Raw genomic sequence first — 14,867 nt, forward strand, 5'->3', positions numbered from 1 at the left:
CTCCTTTCCTTTTTGAGACAAAGAGTAGAGCATGCTTTAAGTCAGAAAACATGTAAAAATAATCACAGCTTGTTGCAGTTTTAATTTTATAAATTATAACCTAACCCAATTGTTGAAGAGGACAACCAAAATGCAAGTCGAGAAGGTTTAGACTCAACATATCACTAATGACAAACCAACTTAACCATACCAATAAAAGACATGAAATCAAGAACAAATTCCATATTAGGACTAAAACCAAAAAGCAATTTCAAAACGCAGATAAATACATAATGTAGTAAAAACGATTTACCCAAATCACAAAATCAATAAAAGCAATTGCAAACATAGATCTTATAATCATTTCTAAATGTAACAGATCTTTGTTATGTTAAATAATTTGTGAATTGAATTTGGGACTCAATAATGTCACAGTTTTCCCTAAAATATGATTCTAAATTAGGGTTGTGTTTGGCAAAGATTTCAATTCCACCCCTTGGGTTGAATGTGGTGTTTGGTTAGAGTTTTCAAAAATTGATTCCACACCCACTTTTAAAAACACGTCTACTCGGTCATTCTCCTGGACATCTCCTCGAACGTCTGGCTGATTGACCAGAACAGTGTTCGTGTTTTTTTTTTTTTTTTTTTTTTGGGGGGGGGGTAAATTGGCACCTGTTATTTTTTTTATATTTTAAATAAAAAATATTTTTGAAATTTTTTTAAATTTTTTATGAGCTTTGAATAGAATTTTGAATTGTGTGTTTGGTTATGAGTTATAAGTTTTTTAATCAAATAACTTTCCTAATTTCAAAAACTCAAAACTCCCTCCAAAACTCAATTCAAACTCATAACCAAATAAATTTTCTCCTTTCAAATCATAATTCCCGAACTCACAAACTCAAAATACAACTCTATTCTCAAATCATAATTCTAAAACTCTACCAAACACTACCCCGGGAATTTTTAGTAGGAAATATATAAGTCTTTGAAATTTATTAATAATCCAAAAACTTTGATCAACCCTAATGCTTATAAGATTATAATAGAAAAGACAAAAACCATAGAATGAAACCTTCTAGCATTTTCTTATAAGGTCTAAACCAGCCTCAAGCCACTTTAAAGGCTTCAAAAACCTCAGCCAACCGATTGCAATTCATGAAATTGGACATGTAGCTCCTCATTTTACCAAGAACCATCACATTAGCTACAACACTCGGCCCCAACAACAATTCTGTAGCGATCTTGATTTTCTATAAGTATTTATTTATTTATTTATTATTATTATTATTATTATTATTATTATTATCTTATTTTATTTTGACTTTATTAATTGCGTGATTACATGAGAATTTAATGTGTTGTTTAGTTAATTTAATGTGATATTTAATTAGTTTAATGTGGTATTTAATTATATGTAATTAATCTGAATATTGATATATTTATATTTTATATATATATACAGTGTTTTCTGTATATTATAATTATGTTGTATTATATAATATAATATATTATCACAGTTTATTAGGTTATAAGTGTTAGAGCCTCACTAAAGAAAAACGAGAGCATAAGCAGCGGAAAGTCGAGAGAGAGAGAGAAAGAGAGAGAGAGAGAGAGAAAAGAGAGAGACGACGGGAGAGAGGAAGAAAAAAAAAAGGGGTAGGGTTTTGTTTTGGTGGCTCCATTAGTTCTTCAAATAATTCTTTGATTTTCAAAAAAAAAAAATATTCTGAGTACAAAACACTTCCCTTGATTTATGTTTATTTTGGTGTTTTTATTTATTTATTTATTTTATATATATATATATATATATATTTGATGTTAGTTTGATATGGTATTTGTGTGAAGATGATGGTTTGATTTTAATTATTTTGATTAGTTGTGTATGCAAGGTTTAGGGTTTTTATATGGATTTATTTTATGGTTGTAATCACACTCATAGATATATGAAATTAAAATTAATTAGGAACCAATAAATAAATTCCTTATACTCCACCGTGACTCCATGGATTGTTGTTTTATTTGACTGTTGGTGAGAAAGAGTATATAAGAAAAAGTAAGGATTATGAGATTTATTTAAATGCCTTAGGCTTGGCATTATTATGTTCGTTCTCATGAGTAGATGAGAGATTGTGTATATATGTATATATATTGTTGCCTCGTTCTCATGAGTAGACGAGTGTTTTGATTTACGCGCGTACGTATATGCTAACCATCCAGGGAGTGTGGGTCAAACTCGGGATGATATCCCCGTACACGTTTGGCATCAGAGCGGTGTTACGTATACGAGAGGCACATGGGATACATGTGTAGGCTGGAAGTGAAGGGCCAAAGTGGTGGAGTTAAGGTACAAAGAATTAAATATGATCAGATGGGTGTGTCAGAGGAAAGTATACCGTTTACTGCTTTTTGGACTCGGTATGGATTGTACGAGTTTCCTGTAATGCCTTTTGGTTTGACAAATGCTCCTGCCTATTTCATGGACTTGATGAACAAATTTTTTCAATCGTATCTAGATAAGTTTGTGATTATCTTCATAAATGATATCCTGGTGTATTCTAAGAATGAGGGAGAGCACATAGAACACTTGAAAGTCATGTTGCATACTTTGAGGGAGCAACAGTTATATGCTAAGTTTAGTAAGTGTCACTTTTGAGAGAAAGAAGTTCAATTTTTGGGGTATATTGTATCTAATCAAGGGATATCAGTAGATCCTGAGAAAGTTGTAACGCCCTCAAAATAACAACGTTAAACCCATCAGATAAGACATGCAATTACATATAAACTAACCACATTCTTTTATTCATTAGAGTTCCATTACATAAGTATTACATGTTAACATCAAAACAAAATGCCCTACGGGCTTACAGCTTTCCAAGTTAACACTTGGTTACAACAAAAAGAGTACTAACTCATACACCTTAAGCCCTTGGCTTGTATTTACATGTAATACATCAAAAAGTAAAATGACAACATTATGTCCGCCTCAAGCCTCCCAAGCTATGTCCTTGGAGGTGGCATGCTTCCTGTACCTGAAAATGATATTCCCATATAGGGTGAGCCACAGCCCAGTAGAAATACACTAAACCAACCATGAACAATGACTAAAAGATTAGCAATTGATAGATGGCTAACACAGATACATTCACATAAATTACACATTTATGTCATACAACTTATGAGTCTAAGTTACCTTTCATTTTCCCTTTTTCAACAGATAAGCATGCTAGCTCTATCATCATTTCCACAGATATGTATAAAAACTATATCCCACATTCAGATAAGCATATAAGCTATATCCACATTCTCAACAGATATGTATAACAACAATATCCCACATTCACAGATAAGCATATAAGCTGTATCCACACTTTACTAAGATAAGCATATAAGCTCTATCTTCACTTCTCTAGACAAGCATATGAGCTGTGTCTACGGAGTTCATCCCCTATCTTCTCCCAACACTATCCGGTTTAGAGGTACATCCCCTATCTTCCCCTAAACCGCGGAGTACATCCCCTATCTCCTCCTCTACACATAACGTATATAAACACATTGGTTCTATATACAATCACCCAATACATACAGTTAATGTATTCTATCAACCGTCAAGTTCCATGACACATTTCATTGATTAGTTTCAGTTTGCTTAATCATCATGCATTGTCTACAACAATCACGACTATCCTCCACCGATAGCCCAAAGCAGTTATTTCTAAACAAAAAATAAATGCACAATGGATATTCAATCAACATTTCATTTCCTCATTTCTCACAATTAATTATCCCAATTAATTAAACAATGTAATTAGGTCGTTATCCATAATTACCATTTCAACCCTTAGGTCCCATTTTCATCAATGATTCAACATTTATTCAATTTCTCTATGCCAAACATGCATCTAGGTTTATTATGAATAAAACTCCAACTTTTGTAAAATTGCACAAAAGCCCCAAACTTTCACAAAATTACCAAGCCAAGCCCAACATCTCAAAATACCAAAGCTTAAAGACAAAATCCATAGAGAGGAGTAGGGTATCCCTACCTCGAAGTTTAAACCAAAAAGGAGATGAAGACTCGAAGATAAACTTGCTCCAAATCCAAACTTTTTCAGATTAAATCAAAGCTCTCAACGCCCTCTATCTTTTTAACAAAGGCTCTAGGCTAGATTCACACTCTAGGGAGATCAAATCTTAGAGAGAATGTAAGTTTAGAGAGAGAGGGTCTCGGATCAAGGGTTTGATCAAAGAAAGGAAGTGAAAAAGTGATGTTTAAAACGCTACTATCCGCTAATATAAAACACGCTCGCTCGAGCGAAGACTTGGTCGCTCGAGCGACCAGACACAGAAAACTCTCGCTCGAGCCAAGAAGTTCTCGGTCGAGCGAAGAAAAACCCAGACCGCTCGAGCCACGAAAAGCTCGCTCGAGCCAAGAAAGGCAACTCTCAGGTCCAGAACCAGACGCAACACTCGCTCGAGCAAAGCCACCCTGGCTCGACCCACCAGACACAACTCAACTCTCGCTCGAGCGACAAACTCCTCGCTCGAGCGAAGGACCAAAAATCTGGGCAGCAACACTAGGCTCCCAAACACAACCAACCTGAAACAAACCTGCCCAACACATCCTATAACTCAATAAGAAATAACAAGGATGCAAACAAGATAATAAACACCAACCAACATCCACGGACACATGTCCGGATCACTGTACAACAAGGGTAAACCCGGGATCGCTATAACCTCCCCCCCTTAAAGAATTTCGTCCCCGAAATTAAGCACAAGTTTTCAAAACAAGTTTTCCTCCATTTTAAACAATGTTACACTTGAATATTCAACAATTCGACCCATTACCAGTCATCCCATCCCTTTAACAAGAGACATATCACAATATGTAAACAACATATGTATTTTCAGCATGCATCAACATTATGCACTATCTTTCCAATTTCAACATTATATTCAACACATATAGTGTCACATTCAACTTCCATATGAGGCAAGTTCCAAAACATACTTCCAATAATCAAAACATTTTCAATGTTTCACAACTTAAGACATATATAAAAGCTCTTAAGTTCAACAAAATGTAAAATTTAAATACAAGATCACACATCAACAAACAAGTCCGGATATTTCTCACGAACTCCCAACTCACGTTCCCAAGTGGCTTCCTCCACACCGTGATGTTTCCACAAGACTTTCACCAAAGGAATGGTCTTGCCACGCAGGACCTGATCCCGCCTATCCAAGACCCGAACCGGTCTCTCCTCATACGAAACATCCTCATCTACCTCTAAATCGGTCCAATCCAACACATGTGATGGATCCGGCTCATACTTCCGAAGCATACTCACATGAAACACGTCATGCACTCCGGACAACTGCGGTGGTAAGGCTAATCGATAAGCAACCTCACCAATCCTCTCAAGGATCTCAAAAGGACCAATAAACCGAGGGGATAACTTCACACTCTTCCCAAACCTCAACAAACCTCGCCTAGGTGATATCTTCAAAAAGACAAGATCACCTACCTGAAACGCCAAAGGCCTCCTCCTACGGTCGGCATAACTCTTTTGTCGACTCTGGGCTGTAACAAGCCTCCTACGGATAAGCTCAACTTTCTCCGTCGTCTCCCTAACCAACTCCGGACCCAACAAAGGTACATCACCCACCTCGGCCCAACAAACTGGAGACCTACACGGTCGGCCATACAAGGCCTCAAACGGTGCCATACCGATGCTAGACTGAAAACTGTTGTTATAGGCAAACTCTACCAAGGGCAAGTGCCTCTCCTACGTCCCGCTAAAGTCCAGGACACAACCCCGAAGCATATCCTCGAGGATCTGGATAGTACGCTCGGACTGCCCGTCAGTCTGAGGATGATAAGCCGTACTAAAGGTCAACTTAGTGCCCAAAGCACTCTGCAAACTCTGCCACAACCTAGCAGTAAAACGAGGATCTCTATCTGAGACGATCGTCACTGGGACCCCGTGCAATCTCACTACATCCCGAATATACAAATCGGCAAGATGATCTACCGAATCTCTCACGCGCATAGGAATAAAGTGCGCCGACTTAGTCAACCGGTCTACAACCACCCAAATAGCATCACTACCCCGCTGAGTCCTCGGAAGACCTACAACGAAGTCCATAGTGACATGCTCCCACTTCCACTCGGCAATAGGCAAGGGTTGCAACAAACCCGCTGGCCTCTGATGCTCGGCCTTCACTTGCTGGCAAGTAAGGCACTTTGATACGAAAACAGCCACATCTCTCTTCATACCCCGCCACCAAAACTGGCGACCCAAATCCTGATACATCTTAGTACCTCCCGGATGCACTGCAAGGCGCGAATGATGAAACTCTCGGAGTACTTCCTCTCGGCAAGACTCCGGTACAAACAAACGGTCTCGGTATCTCACACTCAGGTCGGGATACACCGTCAAACCCTTCTCAACTTTCCCACTGGAGATCTTCTCTCGGAGGGATTCTACCTCAAGGTCACCTCTCTGTGCCTCTAACACTCTAATCACAAGTGTAGGCTGCGCAACAACAGAAAACAAGGCCTCAGCCTCAACAGATTCGCCCAGTAGCAAATCAAACTCGCCAAGTGCTTCCAACATCTCCCATTCCCGAATGGCTATACAAGCTACCTCACCAATGGTCTTCCTACTAAGGGCATCGGCCACAACATTGGCCTTTCCCGGACGATAGTGCAACTCAAAATCATAATCCTCGATGAACTCCATCCACCTCCTCTGCCTCAAATTCAAGTCTCTCTGTGTAAACAGATACTTCAAACTCTTATGATCGAGAATACCTCGAACCTCTCACCATAAAGGTAGTGCCTCCAGATTTTCAAGGCAAAGATCACTGCTGCTAACTCTAGGTCGTGTGTGGGGTAATTCTTCTCGTGTAATTTCAACTGACGTGAGCCATAAGCTACCACTTTCCCCTCTTGCATCAACACACAACCCAAACCCTCTCGTGAGGCATCACAATAAACCGCATAACCCAACCCTCTCTCCGGAATAATCAACACCGGAGCGGTGGTCAATCTAACTTTCAGCTCTTGGAACGACTTTTCACACGTCTCACTCCACACAAACTTGACTCCCTTCTGAGTCAGTCTAGTCAACGGTGACGCTAGCCTGGAGAAATCTTTCACAAACCGACGGTAATACCCAGCTAATCCCAGAAAAATGCGGATTTCAAACACACTCTTAGGCTGTGCCCAATCTTGCACTGCCTCAACCTTGGATGTATCAACAGACACCCCTTCCCCGGATACCACGTGGCCTAAGAATTTAACTTCCCTCAGCCAGAACTCACACTTCCCAAACTTGGCATACAGCCTATGGGCTCTAAGCAACTCAAGCACCACTCTCAAGTGTGCCTCGTGCTCCTCCTCAGAAGGCGAATAGATAAGAATGTCGTCCACGAAGACGACCACAAATCGGTCTAAGAACTCCCGGAAAATCCGGTTCATCAAGTCCATAAAGACTGCCGGTGCATTGGTAAGCCCGAATGGCATCACCAGAAACTCGTAATGGCCATACCGCGTACGGAATGCCGTCTTCGGAATATCCTCTTCTCTGACCCTCAACTGGTGGTAACCCGATCTCAAGTCTATCTTAGAGAAACAACGGGAACCCTTCAACTGGTCAAACAAATCATCTATACGGGGCATAGGATACTTATTCTTAACCGTAGCCCGATTCAACTTCCGGTAGTCAATACACAATCTCAAGGCACCATCTTTCTTTTTAACAAAGAGGGCCGGTGCTCCCCATGGTGAAACACTAGGGCGAACAAAGCCCTTATCTAGCAATTCCTGGAGCTGAACTTTCAACTCAACCAACTCTGCTGGAGCAAAACGGTAAGGTGCCATAGAAATCGGCGCCGTACCAGGCACTAAATCGATAGAGAACTCTATCTCTCGGTGAGGTGGCAAACTAACAAGATCTTCGGGAAAAACATCCGAATACTCACAAACCACCCTCGGCAATACATGCTGGGTCTCACCACTCTCACCACTCTCAAAGCTGGCAAGTAGACTACTAAGCTCACTTCGCCCTCGCGAATCATACCCCGGTGGCAAAACACTACCAACCCGGTCTCCCAAGAAATGGAACCACTCCCCGCTCAAGGTACATAACGTGACCCTCTGGCGGTAGCAATCGATAACAGCCCGCTATGACGATAACCAGTCCATACCCAAAATAACATCAAAACCTTTCATGGGCATGACAACAAACAGAAAAGGAAGCCTATAATCGGCGACCTCTATATCACATCCTCTAACACCCTGTTTCAGGATCAACTCACCACCCAAAGGCGATACTACACAAATAGGAGATGCTAACTGTGCTAACTCCAATTCCAAAACCGATGCAAATGCAGCAGATACAAAAGAATGAGATGCACCCGTGTCTATCAACACACTAGCAACCGAGTTGCAAAACAGAAAAGTACCTCTCACTACTGATGGAGCCGGTACTAAATCCTGCGCGGTAACAGCATACACGCGCCCCGTAGGCCCCTGGTCTACCTTCTCACCTCTCGGAGCAAAAGACTGCTGCACAGACTGGGATGACGAAGCTCCCGGATTGGCCCTCGAGGCCTGCACAGACTGAGCTGGCTGAAAACCCTGCGTCTGCCTAGAACCAGACACTCCCGAAGTGGCACTCAACTGTGGGCAAAACCTCTTCAGGTGCCCAGGCTGTCCACACTGATAACAAGACAAGGGCTGCTCCCTGCCCAAACTCTGACTTTGTGATCTAGCTGAAGAAGAAACAGCTCTCTGACCCCCACCCTTCTGTGGGCAAACAGAAACCTTGTGACCCAGCTGGCCACACTTGTAACAGGTGAAATCCCCCTGACCACCTCTCCCAGAGCCTGCACTCGGGACTAGGAAGGTCGATCTAGCAACACCACCCTACGACTGCTGAGGGTTAGAGCCCCTCTGCCTCTTGCCATCACCCTGACCATCCTGGCTCCTCCTGGAGCCTCTCTGCCCCTCATCCTCCTCCTGCATCATGAGCTCCATATGAGCTGCAGCATCTACCAGGTGTCTATACTCCCGGATGTAAGACCCACCAACTCTTAACTTGAGGCCCCGCCTCAACTTTCGCTCAAACTCATAGCAACGGCGTTCCTCAGACGCCACCAGTTCAGGTGCAAACCTGTACAGACTGGTAAAAGTAGCCTCAAACTCGGCCACTGACAAGCCCTGCTGATTAAGCCGGCTAAACTGATCCCTCAGCTTCTCCCTAGCTGCTGCAGACAAAAACCTCTCCTGAAAAGCATTTATAAACGCCTCCCAAGTACCACCAACACGAGCCTTCTCGTACTTCCACCATGAACCCGCATCTCCCTTCAGTTGGAAGGATGCCAAGGTCACTTTCAGTGCTCCGTCCTCGATGCCAAGCATCTCGAACGTCTTACTCATTTGCTCTAGCCACTCATCAGCCTTCAGTGGCTCCTTCGGATCCCCGATAAACTCATCCGGATTAGACCGGAAGAACTCCCTCTTCAAGAAAGAAGGCCCTGCCTCAGCAGCCTGATTCCCAGCTCTAAGAATACCCAAAGCTCCTGCTATCTCTCTGGCCAAGGCACCCATGGCCTGCTGACCCACTGGCTCGGCCACATTGGCCTGACCAACCCCCTCCTGTACTGGCGGAATCTCACCCGGTACTTCCTGCCTCGCAGGTCTACCACGCCTAGCACCTCTTCCTCGTCCTGACATCCTAATAAAGGTAACACAGAACATTAGCACATTCACAAATGTGCCGAAACTAAACACTCACGTCCTAATGCATGGACAACTGTAATTCACTCCACATAAGCACATAAACACATAAGCACTTACGAATTTCATTTCCGGATAATGATAGTCCCGAGACGTTACTAGAGTTCCGGTTAGAAACAGCATTGATCAAGTGCTTTTCCAACAAGACTCCCAGAAAGTCAAGGATCCAATCAACATCCCAGAAATTGAATCCCATACCCACATAGTCACATAAGCATGTTATCAATTAAGCACATAACATATGATACTACATCTAAGTCTCTATCAAGCGAGACAAACCCATTTTGATACTAATCACTTCCCACGTACCCAAAGTATTCGAACCCGGTACGCTCTGATACCAAGTTGTAACGCCCTCAAAATAACAACGTTAAACCCATCAGATAAGACATGCAATTACATATAAACTAACCACATTCTTTTATTCATTAGAGTTCCATTACATAAGTATTACATGTTAACATCAAAACAAAATGCCCTATGGGCTTACAGCTTTCCAAGTTAACACTTGGTTACAACAAAAAGAGTACTAACTCATACACCTTAAGCCCTTGGCTTGTATTTACATGTAATACATCAAAAAGTAAAATGACAACATTATGTCCGCCTCAAGCCTCCCAAGCTATGTCCTTGGAGGTGGCATGCTTCCTGTACCTGAAAATGATATTCCCATATAGGGTGAGCCACAGCCCAGTAGAAATACACTAAACCAACCATGAACAATGACTAAAAGATTAGCAATTGATAGATGGCTAACACAGATACATTCACATAAATTACACATTTATGTCATACAACTTATGAGTCTAAGTTACCTTTCATTTTCCCTTTTTCAACAGATAAGCATGCTAGCTCTATCATCATTTCCACAGATATGTATAAAAACTATATCCCACATTCAAATAAGCATATAAGCTATATCCACATTCTCAACAGATATGTATAACAACAATATCCCACATTCACAGATAAGCATATAAGCTGTATCCACACTTTACTAAGATAAGCATATAAGCTCTATCTTCACTTCTCTAGACAAGCATATGAGCTGTGTCTACGGAGTTCATCCCCTATCTTCTCCCAACACTATCCGGTTTAAAGGTACATCCCCTATCTTCCCCTAAACCGCGGAGTACATCCCCTATCTCCTCCTCTACACATAACGTATATAAACACATTGGTTCTATATACAATCACCCAATACATACAGTTAATGTATTCTATCAACCGTCAAGTTCCATGACACATTTCATTGATTAGTTTCAGTTTGCCTAATCATCATGCATTGTCTACAACAATCACGACTATCCTCCACCGATAGCCCAAAGCAGTTATTTCTAAACAGAAAATAAATGCACAATGGATATTCAATCAACATTTCATTTCCTTATTTCTCACAATTAATTATCCCAATTAATTAAACAATGTAATTAGGTCGTTATCCATAATTACCATTTCAACCCTTAGGTCCCATTTTCATCAATGATTCAACATTTATTCCATTTCTCTATGCCAAACATGCATCTAGGTTTATTATGAATAAAACCCCAACTTTTGTAAAATTGCACAAAAGCCCCAAACTTTCACAAAATTACCAAGCCAAGCCCAACATCTCAAAATACCAAAGTTTAAAGACAAAATCCATAGAGAGGAGTAGGGTATCCCTACCTCGAAGTTTAAGCCAAAAAGGAGATGAAGACTCGAAGATCAACTTGCTCCAAATCCAAACTTTTTCAGATTAAATCAAAGCTCTCAACGCCCTCTATCTTTTTAACAAAGGCTCTAGGCTAGATTCACACTCTAAGGAGATCAAATCTTAGAGAGAATGTAAGTTTAGAGAGAGAGGGTCTCGGATCAAGGGTTTGATCAAAGAAAGGAAGTGAAAAAATGATGTTTAAAACGCTACTGTCCGCTGATATAAAACACGCTCGCTCGAGCGAAGACTTGGTCGCTCGAGCGACCAGACACAGAAAACTCTCGCTCGAGCCAAGAAGTTCTCGGTCGAGCGAAGAAAAACCCAGACCGCTCGAGCCACGAAAAGCTCGCTCGAGCCAAGAAAGGCAACTCTCAGGTCCAGAACCAGACGCAACACTCGCTCGAGCGAAGCCACCCTAGCTCGACCCACCAGACACAACTCAACTCTCGCTCGAGCGACAAACTCCTCGCTCGAGCGAAGGACCAAAAATCTGGGCAGCAACACTAGGCTCCCAAACACAACCAACCTGAAACAAACCTGCCCATCACATCCTATAACTCAATAAGAAATAACAAGGATGCAAACAAGATAATAAACAACAACCAACATCCACGGACACATGTCCGGATCACTGTACAACAAGGGTAAACCCGGGATCGCTATAAAGTTGTTGCGGTCAAAGAATGGAAGCAGCCTACAAATCCTTCAGATATGATGAATTTTTTACGACTAGCTGGTTATTACAGAAGATTTATAGAGAAGTTTTCCATTATTGCAGTACCCATGACCAAGTTGACCCGCAAGAATGTGAAGTTCTTATGGACAGATGATTGTGAGAGAGCTTTCCAGGAGTTAAAATAGCTGTTGACTATAGCACTGGTGTTAACTATACTAGTACAAGGGGAAAAGTTAGTTGTGTTTACTGATGCGAGTGAAACTGGGTTGGGATGTGTATTGATGCAGCATTAGAAGGTTGTATCTTATGCTTCTAGACAGTTAAAACCTCATGAGAGGCGATACTCTACTCATGACTTAGAGTTGGCAGCAGTTGTTTTTGCATTGGTCGCAGATGCACTTAGTCGACAACATGGGATTATAGCTTCTTTGATGATTTAGGAATGGAAGTCCTTAGAGTTAATTTCGATGCATGATATTCAACCAATAAAGAGTGTTGAGAGGGCATACATTGGTAGTTTGACCGTGCAACCGACGTTACTGGATAAAGTTCGTCAGATGCATAATTTAGATGGGTTTCTCATCAGCAAGCTCAATGACCTTATAGTGGATTTGATCGATGATTGTCCTACTGATTAGTCTGTGGACTCAGATGGGGGATTGCGATTCAAGTACAGGTTGTGTGTACCTAACAATGTTAAATTGAGAAAAAAGATTATAGATGATGCCCATAGGTCCCAATATACCATTCACCCTGGTGGGACTAAGATGTATCATGACCTGAAGATGACGTTTTGGTGGGAAGGTATGAAGAAGGATGTAGGAGAGTATGTTTCTCAATGTTATGTATGTCAATAGGTTAAGGCAGAACACCAACGATCATTTGAACTTTTGCAGCCTCTCGAGATCTTTACTTGGAAATTGGAATACATCTCTATGGATTTTGTGGATGGATTGCAGCAGTCTAAGCGAGGTAATGAATCTATTTGTGTGATAGTGGATCAACTCACCAAGTCTGCTCATTTTATTCCTATTAGTGTTCACCGAACTGTGAATAAACTAGCTAGGCTGTATATTCGAGAGGTGGTGCGACTTCACGGTGCGCTAGTTTCTATAGTTTCAAATCATGATCCGTTATTTATGGCAGAGTTTTGGGAGAGCTTTCAACATGCTTTAGGTGCTAGGTTAGACCTCAGCACGACTTATCATCCTCAGACGAATGGGCAAACGAAGCGGGTAAATCAGATCTTGGAGGATATGTTGAGAGTTTGTGTCCTCGATCTTAGTGGTAGTTGGGAAGAACACTTGCCATTGGTGGAGTTTGCTTATAATAATAGCTATCACTCCAGTGTCGGGATGGCATCTTTTGAGGCTTTGTATAGGAGGCCATGTCGATCACCTGTTTGTTAGATGGAGGTAGGAGATGCGCCATTGTTAGGGCCAGAGTTAGTTAGAGAGATAGAGTTGGTGAGAGAGACCATAGAGAAGGTGAACATTATTCGGGAACGTATTAAGACTGCAGAAAGTCATCAGAAGAGTTACGCTGATAGAAAACGTAAAAGGGTTCAGTTGAATGTCGGAGATTTTGTGTTTTTAAAGGTTTCGCCGATGAAGGGTATCATGCGGTTCAAAAAGAAGGGAAAATTGGCACCTAGATTTGTGGGACTATATGAGATCACTGAGAAGATTGGTAATGTGGCTTACAAATTAGTCCTTCCACCTGCTTTAGCTATGATTCACAATGTGTTCCATGTATCTTTATTGCAGAAGTGCGTGCAAGACCCTTCCCAAGTAGTATCATCAGAAGTGTTAGAGATTAGTGACGATCTAACGTATGTGGTTCGACGGGTTACTGTTCTAGATCGGGATGTAAAGTAGTTGCGGCGCAAGAAAATGAACTTGGTGAAAGTGTAATGGAGCAAAGATGAGAATGGCATCACTAGGTAATTGGAAGAGAAAGTTCGGCGTATGCACCCGAAGCTTTTTGTTTAGTACTCTCTCCTATCAAATCTCGGGACGAGATTCTTTTGAAGTGTGCATATTGTAGCGACCCTGGTTTTTCGTAAGTCTTTATTTATTTATTTATTTATTTATTTATTTTTATTTTTATTATTATTATTATTATTATTATTATTATTATTATTATTATTATTATTATTATCTTATTTTATTTTTTGGCTTTATTAATTGCGTGATTACATGAGAATTTAATGTGTTTTTTAGTTAATTTAATGTGATATTTAATTAGTTTAATGTGGTATTTAATTATATGTAATTAATCCGAATATTGATATATTTATATTTTTTATATATAAAAAAAAAGTTTTTTATATATAAATTTTTTTTTTATGTATATTGTAATAATGTTGTAGTATATAATATAATATATTATAATAGTTTATTAGGTTATAAGTGTTAGAGCCTCACTAAAAAAAAACGAGAGCGGGAGCAGCGAAAAGTCGAGAGAGAGAGAGAGAGAAAGGGTTAGGGTTTTGTTTTGGTGGCTTCATTAGTTCTTCAAATAATTCTTTGATCTTCAAAAAAAAAATATTGTGAGTATAAAATCTACTTCCCTTGATTTATGTTTATTTCGTTGTTTATATATATATATATATATATATATATATTTGATGTTGGTTTGATATGGTATTTGTGTGAAGATGATGGTTGAATTTTAATTATTTTGATTAGTTGTGTCTGCAAGGTTTA

The 14,867-nt window shown here is 40.5% G+C and overlaps 1 protein-coding gene across 1 annotated transcript; it reads left to right on the plus strand.

Annotated features, from left to right (window-relative positions):
* The first annotated feature begins 13,568 nt into the window (after positions 1-13,568).
* On the plus strand, positions 13,569-14,036 carry LOC145822240 (uncharacterized). Its single transcript, XM_082918855.1, has one exon. The coding sequence runs from the start codon at positions 13,569-13,571 to the stop codon at positions 14,034-14,036; it is 468 nt and encodes a 155-aa protein (XP_082774981.1).
* The last annotated feature ends 831 nt before the right edge of the window (positions 14,037-14,867 follow it).

Source organism: Camellia sinensis, chromosome 3, assembly GCF_055761805.1.
Source record: "Camellia sinensis isolate YWXY chromosome 3, ASM5576180v1, whole genome shotgun sequence".
Classification (NCBI taxonomy): domain Eukaryota; kingdom Viridiplantae; phylum Streptophyta; class Magnoliopsida; order Ericales; family Theaceae; genus Camellia; species Camellia sinensis.

Excerpts from the sequence above, each read along its gene's own strand:
- LOC145822240 (XM_082918855.1), top strand. The coding sequence starts at position 13,569 with ATGGAGGTAGGAGATGCGCCATTGTTAGGGCCAGAGTTAGTTAGAGAG.